Here is a 13802-nt window from a genome sequence, read left to right as displayed (position 1 = left end):
AAAGATCCATTCAAAGTGCAAGACAGACCAATGGATTTTTTTTTTTTTTAATTTTTTATTGCATTTTAGGTTTGGGGGTACATGTGCAGAACATGCAAGACAGTTGCATAGGTACACACATGGCAGTATGTTTTGCTTCCTTTCTCCCCTTCACCTACATTTGGCATTTCTCCCCAGGCTATCCCTCCCCACCTCCCCCTCCCACTAGCCCTCCCCATTTCCCCCCAATAGACCCCAGTGTTTAGTACTCTTCTCTCTGTGTTCATGCGTTCTCATTTTTCATCACCCACCTATGAGTGAGAATATGCGGTGTTTCGTTTTCTGTTCTTGTGTCAGTTTGCTGAGGATGATGTTCTCCAGATTCATCCATGTCCCTACAAATGACACAAACTCATCATTTCTGATTGCTGCATAATATTCCATGGTGTATATGTGCCACATTTTTCCAATCCAGTCTATCATCAATGGGCATTTGGGTTGATTCCAAGTCTTTGCTATTGTAAACAGTGCTGCAATGAACATTCGTGTACATGTGTCCTTATAGTAGAACGACTTATAGTCTTTTGGATATATACCCAGTAATGGGATTGCTGGGTCAAATGGAATTTCTATTTCTAAGGCCTTGAGGAATCGCCACACTGTCTTCCACAGTGGTTGAACTAATTTACACTCCCACCAACAGTGTAAAAGTGTTCCTTTTTCTCCACATCCTCTCCAGCATCTGTTGTCTCCAGATTTTTTAATGATCGCCATTCTAACTGGCGTGAGATGGTATCTCAATGTGGTTTTGATTTGCATCTCTCTTATGACCGGTGACGATGAGCATTTTTTCATATGATTGTTGGCCTCATATATGTCTTCTTTTGTAAAGTGTCTGTTCATATCCTTTGCCCACTTTTGAATGGGCTTGTTTGTTTTTTTCCTGTAAATCTGTTTGAGTTCTTTGTAAATTCTGGATATCAGCCCTTTGTCAGATGGGTAAACTGCAAAAGTTTTTTCCCATTCTGTTGGTTGCTGATTCACTCTATTGACTGTTTCTTTTGCCGTGCAGAAGCTGTGGAGTTTCATTAGGTCCCATTTCAGACCAATGGATTTTAATGGCAGAAAGTATGAAAAGTCTGTTGGTAAAGTTTCAAACTCCATATTGCAACTAACCTTTGTTGAGTATAGCATAGTATAGTATAGTAATCAAAGAAGAACAGAAGAATACCCACATGATCTGCAGAGGCTATTAAAATACTCCTCCCTTCCTCAACCACATATCTATGTGAGGCCAGATTTTTTGTCATATCTTTCAAACAAAACAACATACCACAAGAGATTGAATCTAGAAGCAGATGTAAGAATTCAGCTGTCTTTTATTAAACCAGGCACCAAAAAAAAAAAAAAAGACTGGCAAAAATGTAAAACAACATCACTCCCCTCAATAATTGTTTTGTTTTGAAAAATAGTTCTTTTTCATTAAAAAGTCATTTATGATGGCATGTAGTGCATTTATTATATTAAATAATTCTTAAAACTTAGTAACCTTTTGACTTATGACACTGATTTCAACAGAAAAGAAAAAATTAGTAACTTTAAAAAATTCCTCTGTTTTAATTTCTTCCTTTTTTTCTTTTTGAGACAGGGTCTCACTCTGTTGCCCAGGCTAAGTGCAGTGGTGCGATCTTGGCTCAATGCAGCCTCTGCCTCCTAGGTTCCAGCAATCCTCCCACTTCAGGTTCCTAAGTAGCTGGGATTACAGGTGTGTGCCACCACATCAAGCAAATTCGTGCATTTTTTGTACAGGTGGATCTCACCATGTTGCCCAGGCTGATCTCGAACTCCTGAACTCAAGTAATCCACCAGCCTCGGTCTCCCAAAGTGCTGGGATTACAGGTGTGAGCCATCACACCCAGCCTGTTTTAATTTCTAACATGGTAAACATAAGCCCTTGGGCTCTCCAATAACTTTTAAGAATCTAAAGGGATCTTGAGGCCAAAAAGTTTGAGAATGCTGTTTTACAATATTCTAAAGTTGACTTCAAATTAAGCCACCTTTCTTTCCAAGCCCAACCTCAGACCCAGTTTTTTCAGGGACAAAGCCAGCCTTCAGTGATGACTTACTCCTCTAAATGTGTGTCCTTATACAGCACCATGTGCTTAGTATTCGCCAGTTCTCTAACATTTAAAAAATATTTTTTGTGCATATTCTTTTTTCAGTGAGGTTCCCCACCCTGGGGGTGGGGTCAGCCAAGGATCACGCCTGAATGTCTGAAACACCTGTAACAAGATGTGGTCCATAGAAGCGCCTCAGGAGGGTTGGGCTTGGTGGCTCATGCCTGTAATCCCAGCACCTTGGGAGGCTGAGACAGGCAGATCACAAGATCAGGAGATCAAAACCATCCTAGCTAACATGGGGAAACCCTGTCTCTACTAAAAATACAAAAAAATTAGCCAAGGCAGATGCTTATAATCCCAGCTACACAGGAGGCTGAGGAAGGAGAATTACTTGAACCCTGGAGGTGGAGGTTGCAGTGAGCTGAGATCATGCCACTGCACTCCAGCCTGGACGACAGAGTGAGACTCTGTCTCAAAAAAAATAAAATAAAATAAAGTTAAGTGCCTCAGGTGAGAAAGACTAAAATGTCAACAACCATAGTTTTTTGAGATTAACACTAAAAAATATGATAAAGTTACAAGCTCACCTTTGCCAGAAACTAAGAAAGAAAACTTCTCCAGCTACTCAGGAGACTGAGGCAGGAAGATGGCTTGAGGCAGGAGTGGGAGACCAGCCTGAGAAACAGAGCAAGGTCTTATCTCTAAAAAAGAAAAAAAAAATTTTTTTTAATGAGCCAGGCAGGAAGTCCTAGCTAGAGGAATCAGATAAGAGAAAGACATTAAGGGCACCCAAATTGGAAAGAAAGAAGTCAAATTATCCTTGTTTGCAGATAATACATTATATTTGGAAAAAGCTAGCTGGGTGTGGTGGCTCACACCTGTAATCCCAGCACTTTGGGAGGCTGAGGTGGGTGGATCAGGAGGTCAGGAGTTCAAGACCAGCCTGGCCAATACAGTGAAACTCCGTCTCTACTAAAAATACAAAAAATTAGCCAGGCATGGTGGCTGGCGTCTGTAATCCCAGCTACTCAGGAGGCTGAGGCAGGACAAATGCTTGACCCTGAGAGGCAGAGGCTGCAGTGAACAGAGATCGCGCCACCGTACTCCAGCCCGGGTGACACTGTGATACTCCGTCTTAAAAAAAGAAAAACTAAAGACTCCACAAGAAAACTATTAGAACTAATAAACAGAATCAGTAAAGTTGCAGGATACAAAATCAACATACAAACATTAGCAGCAAGGCTGGGCATACTGCCTCATGCCTGTAACCCCAGCACTTTGGGAGGCCGAAGCAGGCAGACTGCTTGAGGCCAGGAGTTCGAGACCAGCCTGGCCAACATGGCAAAACTCCTCTACTAAAAACTAAAAAGAAACTAGCCAGGCATGGTGGTGCACACCTGTAGTGCCAGCTCCTGGGGAGGCTGAGGCATGAGAATCGCTTGAACTGAGGAGGCAGAGGTTGCCAAGCTATGATTGCGCCACTGTACTCCAGCCTGGGAGATAGAACCAGACACCCTCTAACATCTCTGTCTCAACAACAATAATAAAATCAGTAGCATTTTTACATGCCAACAGTGAACAATGTGAAAATTTTTAAATTAATCCCATTTACAATAGCCACACAAAATTGATTACCTAGAAATTAACTTAACGTGGTATAGATGCAGCAAAGAACAAAAAAAAAAGAAAGAAATTAACCACAGAAGTGAAAGATCTCTGTAATGAAAACTATAAAACACTGATGAAAAAAATTAAAGAGGACATCAAAAAATGGAAAGATATTCCATGTTCATGCACTAGAAGAATCAATATTTTTAAAATGTCCATACAACCCAAAGCAATCTAAAAATTGGATGAAGTCCCTATCAAAATACCAATGAAATTCTTCGTAGAAATAGAAAAAAAAACCCTAAAATTTATATGGAACCACAAAAGGCCAATAGCTAAAGCTATCCTAAGCAAAAAGAACAAAACTGGAGGAATTACATTACTTGACTTCAAATTATACTACAAAGATACAGTAACCAAAAGAGAATCATACAGGCATGAAAACAAGACACACAGGCTGGGTGTGGTGGCTCATGCCTGTAATCCCAGCACTTTGGGAGGTTGAGGTGGGTGGATCACCTGAGCTCAGGAGTTTGAGACCAGCCTAACCAACATGGTGAAACCCTATCTCTACTAAAAATACAAAAAAATTAGCTGGGCATGGTGGCAAGTGCCCATAATCCCAGCTACTTGGGAGGCTGAGGCAGGAGAACTGCTTGAACCCAGGAGGTGGAGGTTGCAGTGAGCCAAGATTGCACCATTGCACTCCAGCCTGGGCAACAAGAGTGAAACTCTATCTCAAAACAGAAAAACAAAAAACAGACGCATAGACCGATGGAACAGAGAACCCAGAAACAAATCCACATGCCTACAGTGAACTCACTTTTGACAAAGGTGCCAAGAATATACACTGAGGAAAAGACAGTCTCTTCAATAAATGGTGCTCAGAAAACTGGATATTCATAGGAAGAATAATGAAACTAGACCCTTATCTCTTGCCATATACAAAAACCAAATAAAAATAAACTAAAGACTTAAATCTAAGGCTTTAAACTGTGAAACTACTATAAGAAAACATAGGAGAAAATCTCCAGGACACTCGTCTGGGCAAAAATTTCTTGAACAGTACCCCACAAACACAGGCAACCAAAGCAAAAATGGCCAAATGTGATCACATCATGTTAAACAGCTTCTGCACAGCAAAGGAAACTATCAACGTGTAGTGAAGAGACAACCCACGGGATGGGAGAAAATATTTGCAAACTACCCATATGACAAGATATTAATAACAAGAATATACAAGGAGTTCAAACAACTCTATAGGAAAAAAAATCTAATAATCTGATCAAAGGATGGGCAAAAGATTGTAATAAGACATTTCTCAAAAGAAGACATACAGGGCCAGGTGCTGCGGCTCATGCCTGTAATCTCAGCACTTTGGGAGGCCGAGGTGGGTGGATCATGAGGTCAGGAGTTCGAGACCAGCCTGACCAACATGGTGAAACTCCATCTCTAATAAAAATACAAAAATTGGACAACCTACCCATGAGAACATGCCTCTTGCAAAGGATCTCCGTCATCCCTCTCCAGAAGAGGAGAAGAGGAAACGCAGGAAGAAACGCCTGGTGCTGAGCCCCAGTTCCTACTTCATGGATGTGAAATGCCCAGGATGCTATAAAATCACCATGGTCTTCAGCCATGCACAAATGGTAGTTTTGTGTTGGCTGCTCCACTGTCCTCTGCCAGCCTACAGGAGGAAAAATAAGGCTTACAGAAGGATGTTCTTTCAGGAGGAAGCAGTGCTAAAAGCACTCTGAATCAAGATGAGTCGGAAACCATCTCAATAAACACATTTTGGATTAAAAAAAAAAATACAAAAATTAGCTGGGCGTGGTGGGGTGCACTTATAATCCCAGCTACTCAAGAGGGCTGAGGCAGGAGAACTGCTTGAACCCGAGAGGTGGAGGTTGCAGTGAGTGGAGATCGAGCCACTGCACTCCAGCCTGGGTAACAGAGCAAGGCTCTGTCTCAAATAAAAAGACATAGAGGCCAGTTGCAGTGACTCATGCCAGTAATCCCAACACTTTGGGAGGCCGAGGTGGGCAGATCACAAGGTCAGGAGTTTAAGACCTGGCCAACATGGCAAAACCTTGTCTCTACTAAAAATACAAAAATTGCCAGGCGTGGTGGCAGGCACCTGTAATCCCAGCTACTCAGGAGACTGAAGCAGGAGAATTGCTTGAATCCAGGAGGCAGAGGTTGCAGTGAGCCTAGACTGTGCCATTACACTTCAGCCTGGGTGAGAAGGGCAAGACTCCATCTCAAAAAAAAAAAAAAAAAAAAAAAACACACACATACAAATGGCAAGCAGGCATATGTAAAGGTGCTCAGTATCACTGATCATCAGAAAAATGGAAATCAAATCTACAATGAGGCTGGGCATGGTGGCTCATGCCTGTAATCCCAGCACTTTGGGAGGCTGAGGCAAGTGGATCACCTCAAGTCAGGAGTTTGAGACCAGCCTGGCCAACATGGGAAAAACCCTGTCTCTACTAAAAATGCAAAAATTAGCCAGGCATGGTGACGGGCGCCTGTAGTCCCAGCTACTTGGGAGGCTGAGGCAGGAGAATTGCTTGAATCTGGTAGGCAGAGGTTCCAGTGAGCCGAGATCATGCCACTGCACTCCAGCCTGCACAACAAAGCAAGACTCCAGCTCAAAAAAACACTACAATGAGATATCATCTCACCCCAGTTAAAATAGCTTATATCAGTGGCCCTTATTGAAGCTGCAGCAGCTTCCACATAGCTGCTATGGTGAAAAAGGAGCCGAGTGACAGTTTTCCTTGATGTTTGTCATTCTGTTTGTTGTAACTCATCTGCAACATTTAGGAAAAACAGAGTTCCATTATAAAATAAAAAAATAAGCCAGGCGCGGTGCAGTGGCTCATACCTGTAATCCCAGCACTTTGGAAGGCCAAGGCAGGCAGATCATGAGTTTGAGGCCAGCCTGGCTAACATGGTGAAACCCCAGCTATACTAAAAATACAAAAATCAGCTGGGTGTGGGGGCACATGCCTATAATCCCAGCTACTCGGGAGGCTGGGGTACAAGAATCACTTGAACCCAGGAGGCAGAGGTTGCAGTGAGCCAAGATCGCGCCACTGCACTCCAACCTGGGTGACAGAGCAAGATGCTATCTCTAAAGAAATACATTTTAAATGGCTTATATGCAAAACACAGGCAATAAATTCTAGTAACAATGTGGAGAAAAGGGAACCCTTTGCACACTGTTGATGGGAATATAAATTAGTACAACCACTATGGAGAACAGTTTGGAGGTTCCACAAAATAACTAAAAATTGAGCTACCATATGATCCAGCAATCCCATTGCTGAGAACATACTCAGAAGAAAGGGAATCAGTGTACTGTAGAGATATCTGCACTCCTATGTTTGTTGCAGCACTGTTTACAATAGCTAAGATTTGGAAGTGACCTGAGTCAACAGATGAATATATAGTACATATACACAATGGAGAACTATTCAGCCATAAAAAAGGATGAGATCCAGTCATCTGCAACAACATGGATGAAACTGAAGGTCATTATGCTAAATGAAATAAGGCAGGAACAGAAAGACAAATCGCATGTTCTCACTTATTTATGGGATATGAAAATCAAAACAATAGAACTCATGGACATAGAGGGTAGAAGGATGGTTACCAAAGGCTGGGAAGGGTAGTGAGGAGTTTCAGGGTGAGGTACAAATGGTTAATGGGTACAAAAAATATATAGAAAGAATAAGACCTACTATTTGATAGCACAACAGGATGACTACAGTCAATAAGAACTATATATTTTTAAATAACCTAAAGACTATAAGTGGATTGTTGGCAACTCAATGGATAAATGCTTGAGGGGATGGAGACACCATTCTTTAGAATGTGCTTATTTCACACTGCATGCCTACATCAAAACATCTTGATTGGGCACAGTGGCTCACGCCTGTAATCCCAGCACTTTGGGAGGCCAAGGTGGATGGATCACCTAAGGTCAGGAGTTCGACACCAGCCTGGACAACATGGTGAAACCCCATCTCTAAATAATACAAAAATTAGCCAGGCGTAGTGGCACGCACCTGTAATCCCAGCTACTCCGGAGGCTAAGGCATGACAATCGCTTGAACCCAGGAGGCGGAGGTTGCAGTGAGCTGAGATCATGCCACTGCACTCCAGCCTGGGTAACAGAGTGAATCTGTGTCAAAAACAAACAAACAAAAAACAACAAAGAACAAAACCATCTCATGTACCTCATAAATATATAATGGGTACTACTGTGTACCCATTAAATAAAAAAAAAAAAACAAATAGCCAGGCATGGTGGTGTTCACCTGCAGTCCCAGCTACCTAGGAGGCTGTGGTGAGAGGACTGCCTAGGCCAAGCTTATCCAACCCACAACCCATGGACCACATGCAGCCCAGGACAGCTTTGAATGCAGCCCAACACAAATATGTAAACTTTCTTAAAACATGAGATTATTTTGTGATTTTTATTTTTAGCTCATCAGCTATTGTTAGCGTATTTTATGTGTAGCCCGAGACAATAATTCTTCTTCCGATGTGCAATGTGGCCCAGAAACGGCAAGAATATAATAGCAATATCCCATCAAGAAAGAAAATAAAGAGAAGAGAAAAGAAAGAAGAGAACAGAAAAAAGAGAAAAGCGGAGGGAAGGGGAGGGGAGGGGAGACAAGATGCTCCTACCTGCACCTGGGAGATCAAGGCTCAGGGATGAACTGGACAAATGACCCCCAGAAACGCATATACAATTGCTGCCACTGGGCCTAGCTACTGCTAAATCAAATGACAAAGCAAATCAGTTCAACTCAGTAGCTCTCCCTGCTCAGGGGGTAATTCAACCTCTTCCCTTTTGGGGAACCTCAGAAGCCTCTGAAACTTCTCCCTTCTTCCTCCCTCACATTCCCTTCAGAGGAAAGCACTTGGTATGGGTTTGAGAGCAGGAGGGCCCCCCCGCAACCCCAGGACCTTCCTGAAAGATCCACAAACAACCTGACCCACACGGACAGGGAGACACGGGGACTCACCACCCTGTTTGACAACAGGAAAACATGCAGGGTGTTAAAGGCAGAAAAGGGGAAGTGAAGCCCACAGACAGCTACTGGAACCACTGAACTTCAGAGATTAAAACAAATCAGACAGGAGGCCCACATTTCCCCCGGCCCCCAGCAGGGACCCACAACAACTCTGCCTTCCAAATAGGACAATGAACATTGTATTCCCTGGAGCTCCACTTCCGAGAGTTTATAAATCTGCCAGGCATCCTGAGAACATGGAAACAGCAATGGGAAACTCAGAGCATTGTTCAGACTCTTGGTGAGAACTCCCTACCCCTGCAGAGATGGAAGAAACAATTCTGTGTACTATGGCCAGCTCTCATATATACCAGCAAACCACAGACCCATAAGGCAGAGCAGAGACTGGATCTGTTTTTTACTATTATCATTTCCCAAAGTGCCTGGCACATAATTGGCACTCAAAAATATTTGTTCCCGCTGTGTGCAGTGGCTCACAGTATAATCCCAGCACTCTGGGAGGCAGAGGCCGATGGATTACCTGATATCAGGAGTTTGAGACCAGTCTGGCTAACATGATGAAATCCCGTCTCTATTAAAAATACAAAAATTAGCCGGGTGTGGTGGCGCATGCCTGTAATCCAGCTACTCGGGATGCTGAGGCAGGAGAATCACTTGAACTGGAAGGCAGAGGTTGCAGTGAGCCAAGATTGTGCCACTGCACTCCAGCCTGGATAAGAGCAAAACCCCATCTCAAAAAAAAAAAAAAAAGACATCTAATTTAAACCATCCTTACACACACACACACACACACACACACACACATGTATGTATATGTATTTGTTCCCTAAATAAGAGAGAATGATGGACACCATCTTAGTGGCCTGGCACCCTAGGTACACATATAGGCAAAGACAAAAGTCTGTTCATTTATTCATTCAACAAATATTTATTCAGTATCTCCTCTGTGCCAGGCACTACCCTAGACACAAAGGCAGCAGAATAAGTCCCTGCCCTGTGGAGTTTATCTTTTAATGGGCACAAAGGTGGGAATCTCCATGCTCCTGAAAAAACTATGCAAGCCATAGACATTTGATAATTACTTAATCAACGCCTAGACTATGCATAAGCAACTGGTACCAGATGCTGTGACAGGAACCTGCAATCTGGGACTTAGCCCTAGTGAAATTATTTCATCTACAAGGTCAGGATCTTAAATCTGCACCACGTGTTAGTGGATGGTCAGAGACCCCTGAGTAAAGAAAATGGGATTACCTCATCGGTGCATCTGTCTTCATCTGTTGGTGAGCAGAAGCCACTGTGTGAGCATCATGTGCATGCCCAAAACACTGTACAACACTGCAGGACAGAAAAAAAAATCGGCTTTAGCTGAGAGGTGCCAGGGGCCCTAAAAGCAACTCTAATAAGTTATAAACATTGTAACTCACAGAGTGCTCCCAAGGTAATCTGGCTCCTTGTCTGTCCCTTACACACCACCCTGAGATGTGATTCTGAGCCTGAGTCAGCAAATATTTCCCCAATCCTGGAAGGAGTCTGCTCACTCCCAAGTAAGCAGACACTGGCTTTGCTGATTTTGTCAGGTTAGGCAGAAGGAGCAGGCAAGGTAAGAAAGGAGCTGGTGCCCAATACCCCCCATGGGTAGCAGCTCATAAATGAAGATGTCCTGAATCATGGTTGATTCCTTCACCAAAGCCCCTGGAGACTGAACTGGAGTCACATCCTAGTTACCAGCCTGCTGAGTTATGAAGGCTAGGAGCCATGTGTCAAGGAAGAAGACCCACATGTCTGAAACCGGATACAAGGGGCCATGTTCTCCCTGCTGGGCTCAAGGTAAGCTCCAAGCTCTCCTCTGACACCCTGGAATTCTGCTGTTGCAAGCAGCTCCTCCCGCTGGCTCCAAAGGCAGAGAAAAATGCTCAGGGATGTCAAACTGTCTCCAAGAAGCAGCCATTAGGTAATCTGGGACCACATGGCATAGACAATGGCATCAGGCACAGGGCTTCTGACATCATTTAGGCAAGGGCCTGGCAGAACGGACAAAACCCACAGAGACCTGGGTAGGGAGGAAGAAGAGGATGTTTCCAAGCTGGGCAGTGGAGCTGGGTCCCGCAATTTCCAGGCCCTCCAGAGGCACGCGAGGAAGGCACCACTGTTCAGCTTCCCAGCCTGTAGGGGGCACCCAGAGAGGTGGGCCTCAGAGACAGAATACAGCTGAAGCCCTTAGACGTGACAGGTCCAACTCCTGAGAGAGAGAAGCTGCACTATCCCAGGATGTGCCAGGATCGCAGGCCCTGAAGACAGCTTGCACAACAGTCAGGACAGCTGTAGGCCCAAAGCAGAGGCCTAATGGCTTCCAGGCCACTGCCCTACACTGGCTATCCTCTTACCAGGCCTTAAGGGAAGGGGTTGAAGGGACCACAGGTGGGGTTGAAAGACTGAGTAGGAACAATTCTTCCCAGATGTGTTGAGGCATGTTATACAAGCAGGCAGTGGCAAAGAGGCAAGGAGAAAGGCAGCCAAACTGGCAATCAGTGTCATCTCAGTGCTCTGCGACACCAAGGTGGGGAGGACTGCTGGAAGCTAGGAGTTCCAGATATTGTGAGAGCCTGTCTTTACAAAAAAAAACTTTTTTTAATTTAGTGAGTGTGGTGGTATGCACCTGTAGTCCCAGCTTCTCTGGAGGCTGAGGTAAGAAGATCCCTTGGAGTGCAGGAGTTCGAGGTTACAGTGCGCTATGATACTGCCACTGCACTCCAGCCTGGGCAACAGAACAAAACGTTGTGTCAGAAAATAAAGAAAAACAATCCAGACCCAGGCTCTGCAAAAATCACTGAATGGGAAGGAATTTGGTAATTGACAATCACGACTACCTTCTCAGAAAACGACAGAGTGAACAAACTGCAAGAAGCTTTCCAGCTAGGCTGCTGGTGCCCAAGCTGCTCCACAAGGACCGGCCTTAACCTGTTCTCAAACCTCTCACCTGCCACCACAGCAGAGAGCCCTACTAAGGGGTAAGTGCAGACAGGAGTAACAAACTGCTCAGAAGAGTAAGAAAGGGTCCTTCTTGGGAGCCAGAGACTAGACTAAAAATCTGCCCCCAACACTTTACCTCAACCTCTTTAGAATGATCCACTAAAACCCCGGAGAGATGCTATTCACAGGAACAAGGAAACCTTCTGGTCCAGTCTGCCCAAATCCCTGCAAGTGCTGCAAAGGGGGTCTTGGGATCAGTGAAGAGGCGACTGGCTCAACGACAGGCCATCCACAATCCTATTGCTTTCATAGAAAACAGCGCACAAGAGGATTACAGAACGGTAAAGTCTGGTCAAGCTGGTTCCTTTGGCTCTCCATCACAGCTCCTGAAGGTTGCCAACTCCTGTGTCCAATCTGGGCTCAAAGATAGACAGCACAATCCTCAAAAGGGAAGTCCTAGAAACCTGGAGCCAGATGAAACGACAAGCCTTCATTTCTAAATGTGAGACTGGGTCACACTTTCAGAATCCTCCAAGATCAGATTGGGTATGTTACCCGGTGAAACAAAGGATATGTTATTTCTTGAAGACTTAGCAAAGGATATATTATTTCTCAAAGATTTCTTTAGAGAACCAACACCAAATAAAGGAGCTCAAACTGAAGGATATGAAGAGAATTTTCTGCTTGGTAAGTTTAACGTCCAGACACACCAGGAAGGTGGTGGGCTCTCGAGCCTCAGAGAAGATGATCTACATGACCGGAAGCAGATATGCCTGGTCAGGTTCCTGACAAGGTCTAACTACTGCAGTCCCACATCCTTCCCAAGTAGTTCTCAATTTGATACCTCACACTATGCCTGGGCAAAGGGAACAGAACTTTGGGGTTGCCCTTCCTCTTGCATGCAGAGGAAATTAAGCTCCCAGGGGAAAAAAATAGGGAGAATTTGGATTCCCTAGATTCAGAAAAGAATAAAGAAAAAGAGGGAGAAGAGACTCCGAGAGAACATGTTCAGTGACCAACGTCAGAGGCACATTCAGTTGGTCAAAGATTGTCAAAGAGATAGGAGAGAAAATCAGCAGCCGTTTCAAGCCACCAATAACAAAAGGGACAGATGCCCGCCAGCCCCAGGGCTAACAGGCCGGCAATCTATTTCAAAACTCAAACAGGGAAAAAAAAGTTCTGGAGCCAGCACAGAGGAAAAAGGTTGAGGACTACAAACATTTTCTGGAGCACAGCTATGAAGAATGCTCTTAGCCCTTTGGGATGGAGCACAGGGTGGAGGGTGGGAGTGAGGGCAGAGAGGCTGGAGTATCGTGGTATAAACGTATTCCATACATCCAGAGTGGAAAGACACAAAACCCTGATTCCTGGAAGGGGAGAAGAACTGGACAAAGCCTCCAGCTACCCGTGGCACACATCCAACTCAGCGCCGTCTCTTCCCAAGGGTTCCTGAAAGTCAACAGGCCCATAAAGGGGAAGTATTAAAGCTGAGATGAGAAGAATGGCCCACAAACTGGACATCATCTCTGACGCAATACCCAAGTCAATTCTCCCACACAGATATATCTGTTATTTCCTTTAGTCAGTCAGCCTCTTAATTCGATCAAGGTCTGAACACCTCCACCCCACCCCATGGGTATGTCAACCTCAGGTCAAGTGAAAGCAGAGTCAAGTGAAAGCTAACGCTTCTCCCAGAAGCAGGGGAAAGGAACAGGGAGGGAAAAGAAGGTGGACGACAGGAATGCAGGGGACAGGGCTGTTAGGAAGGAAATCGGAAAGACGAGCAAAAACAGGCCCTCTCAGGGAGCCAAGGTAAGAGAGGCTTAGGGAGACAGGGACTGCAGGCACGGAGTTGGAAAAAGTCTAGTAACACCCTGGGGAAGAGGATGGGGTTCCATAATACTAGGAGGGATTAGGACACAGAGTAAGAAGGGGACAGGGATGCGGAAGGAGAGCAAGGATGGAAGGATGAAGGCAGGAGACAAGGGGTACAGAGGAAAAGATCCCCGAGAAGACCCTAGATAGGGCAACAGATTAGGGAACACCAGAAAGGGGTAAAGAAAGAGGAGGT

The 13802-nt window shown here is 44.6% G+C and overlaps 1 protein-coding gene, 1 non-coding gene and 1 pseudogene across 20 annotated transcripts in view; 2 read left to right on the top strand and 1 right to left on the bottom strand.

The window, feature by feature from the left end:
- LOC108590331 (putative uncharacterized protein C6orf52) overlaps positions 1–13802 on the bottom strand; it is a 231302-nt gene that overhangs the window by 177530 nt on the left and 39970 nt on the right. For 7 of the 19 annotated variants that reach the window (XR_013534005.1, XR_013534002.1, XM_078368780.1 and 4 more), the window contains exon 7: positions 10013–10096. Coding sequence is in view for 6 of the 19 variants with exons in the window: in XM_078368780.1 (XP_078224906.1) it covers positions 10032–10096 (65 nt within the window). In the remaining 13 variants the exon portion in view is untranslated. Of the gene's footprint in view, positions 1–35; positions 375–2686; positions 2801–5190; positions 5395–7783; positions 7900–10012; positions 10097–13802 lie in introns of those variants that run through there. The other 12 variants (XR_013533999.1, XR_013534000.1, XR_013534008.1 and 9 more) reach the window with 7 other exon arrangements.
- LOC108590059 (small ribosomal subunit protein eS27 pseudogene) lies at positions 5201–5453 on the top strand (annotated as a pseudogene).
- Positions 6417–6549, top strand: LOC144582415 (small nucleolar RNA SNORA16B/SNORA16A family). Its single transcript, XR_013534998.1, has one exon. It is a non-coding gene; the product is annotated as a small nucleolar RNA SNORA16B/SNORA16A family (small nucleolar RNA).

This window comes from Callithrix jacchus, chromosome 4 (assembly GCF_049354715.1).
Source record: "Callithrix jacchus isolate 240 chromosome 4, calJac240_pri, whole genome shotgun sequence".
Lineage (NCBI taxonomy): Eukaryota > Metazoa > Chordata > Mammalia > Primates > Cebidae > Callithrix > Callithrix jacchus.
Note: the sequence above shows the minus strand (reverse complement) of the source record. Positions and strands in the feature narration are given on the sequence as shown.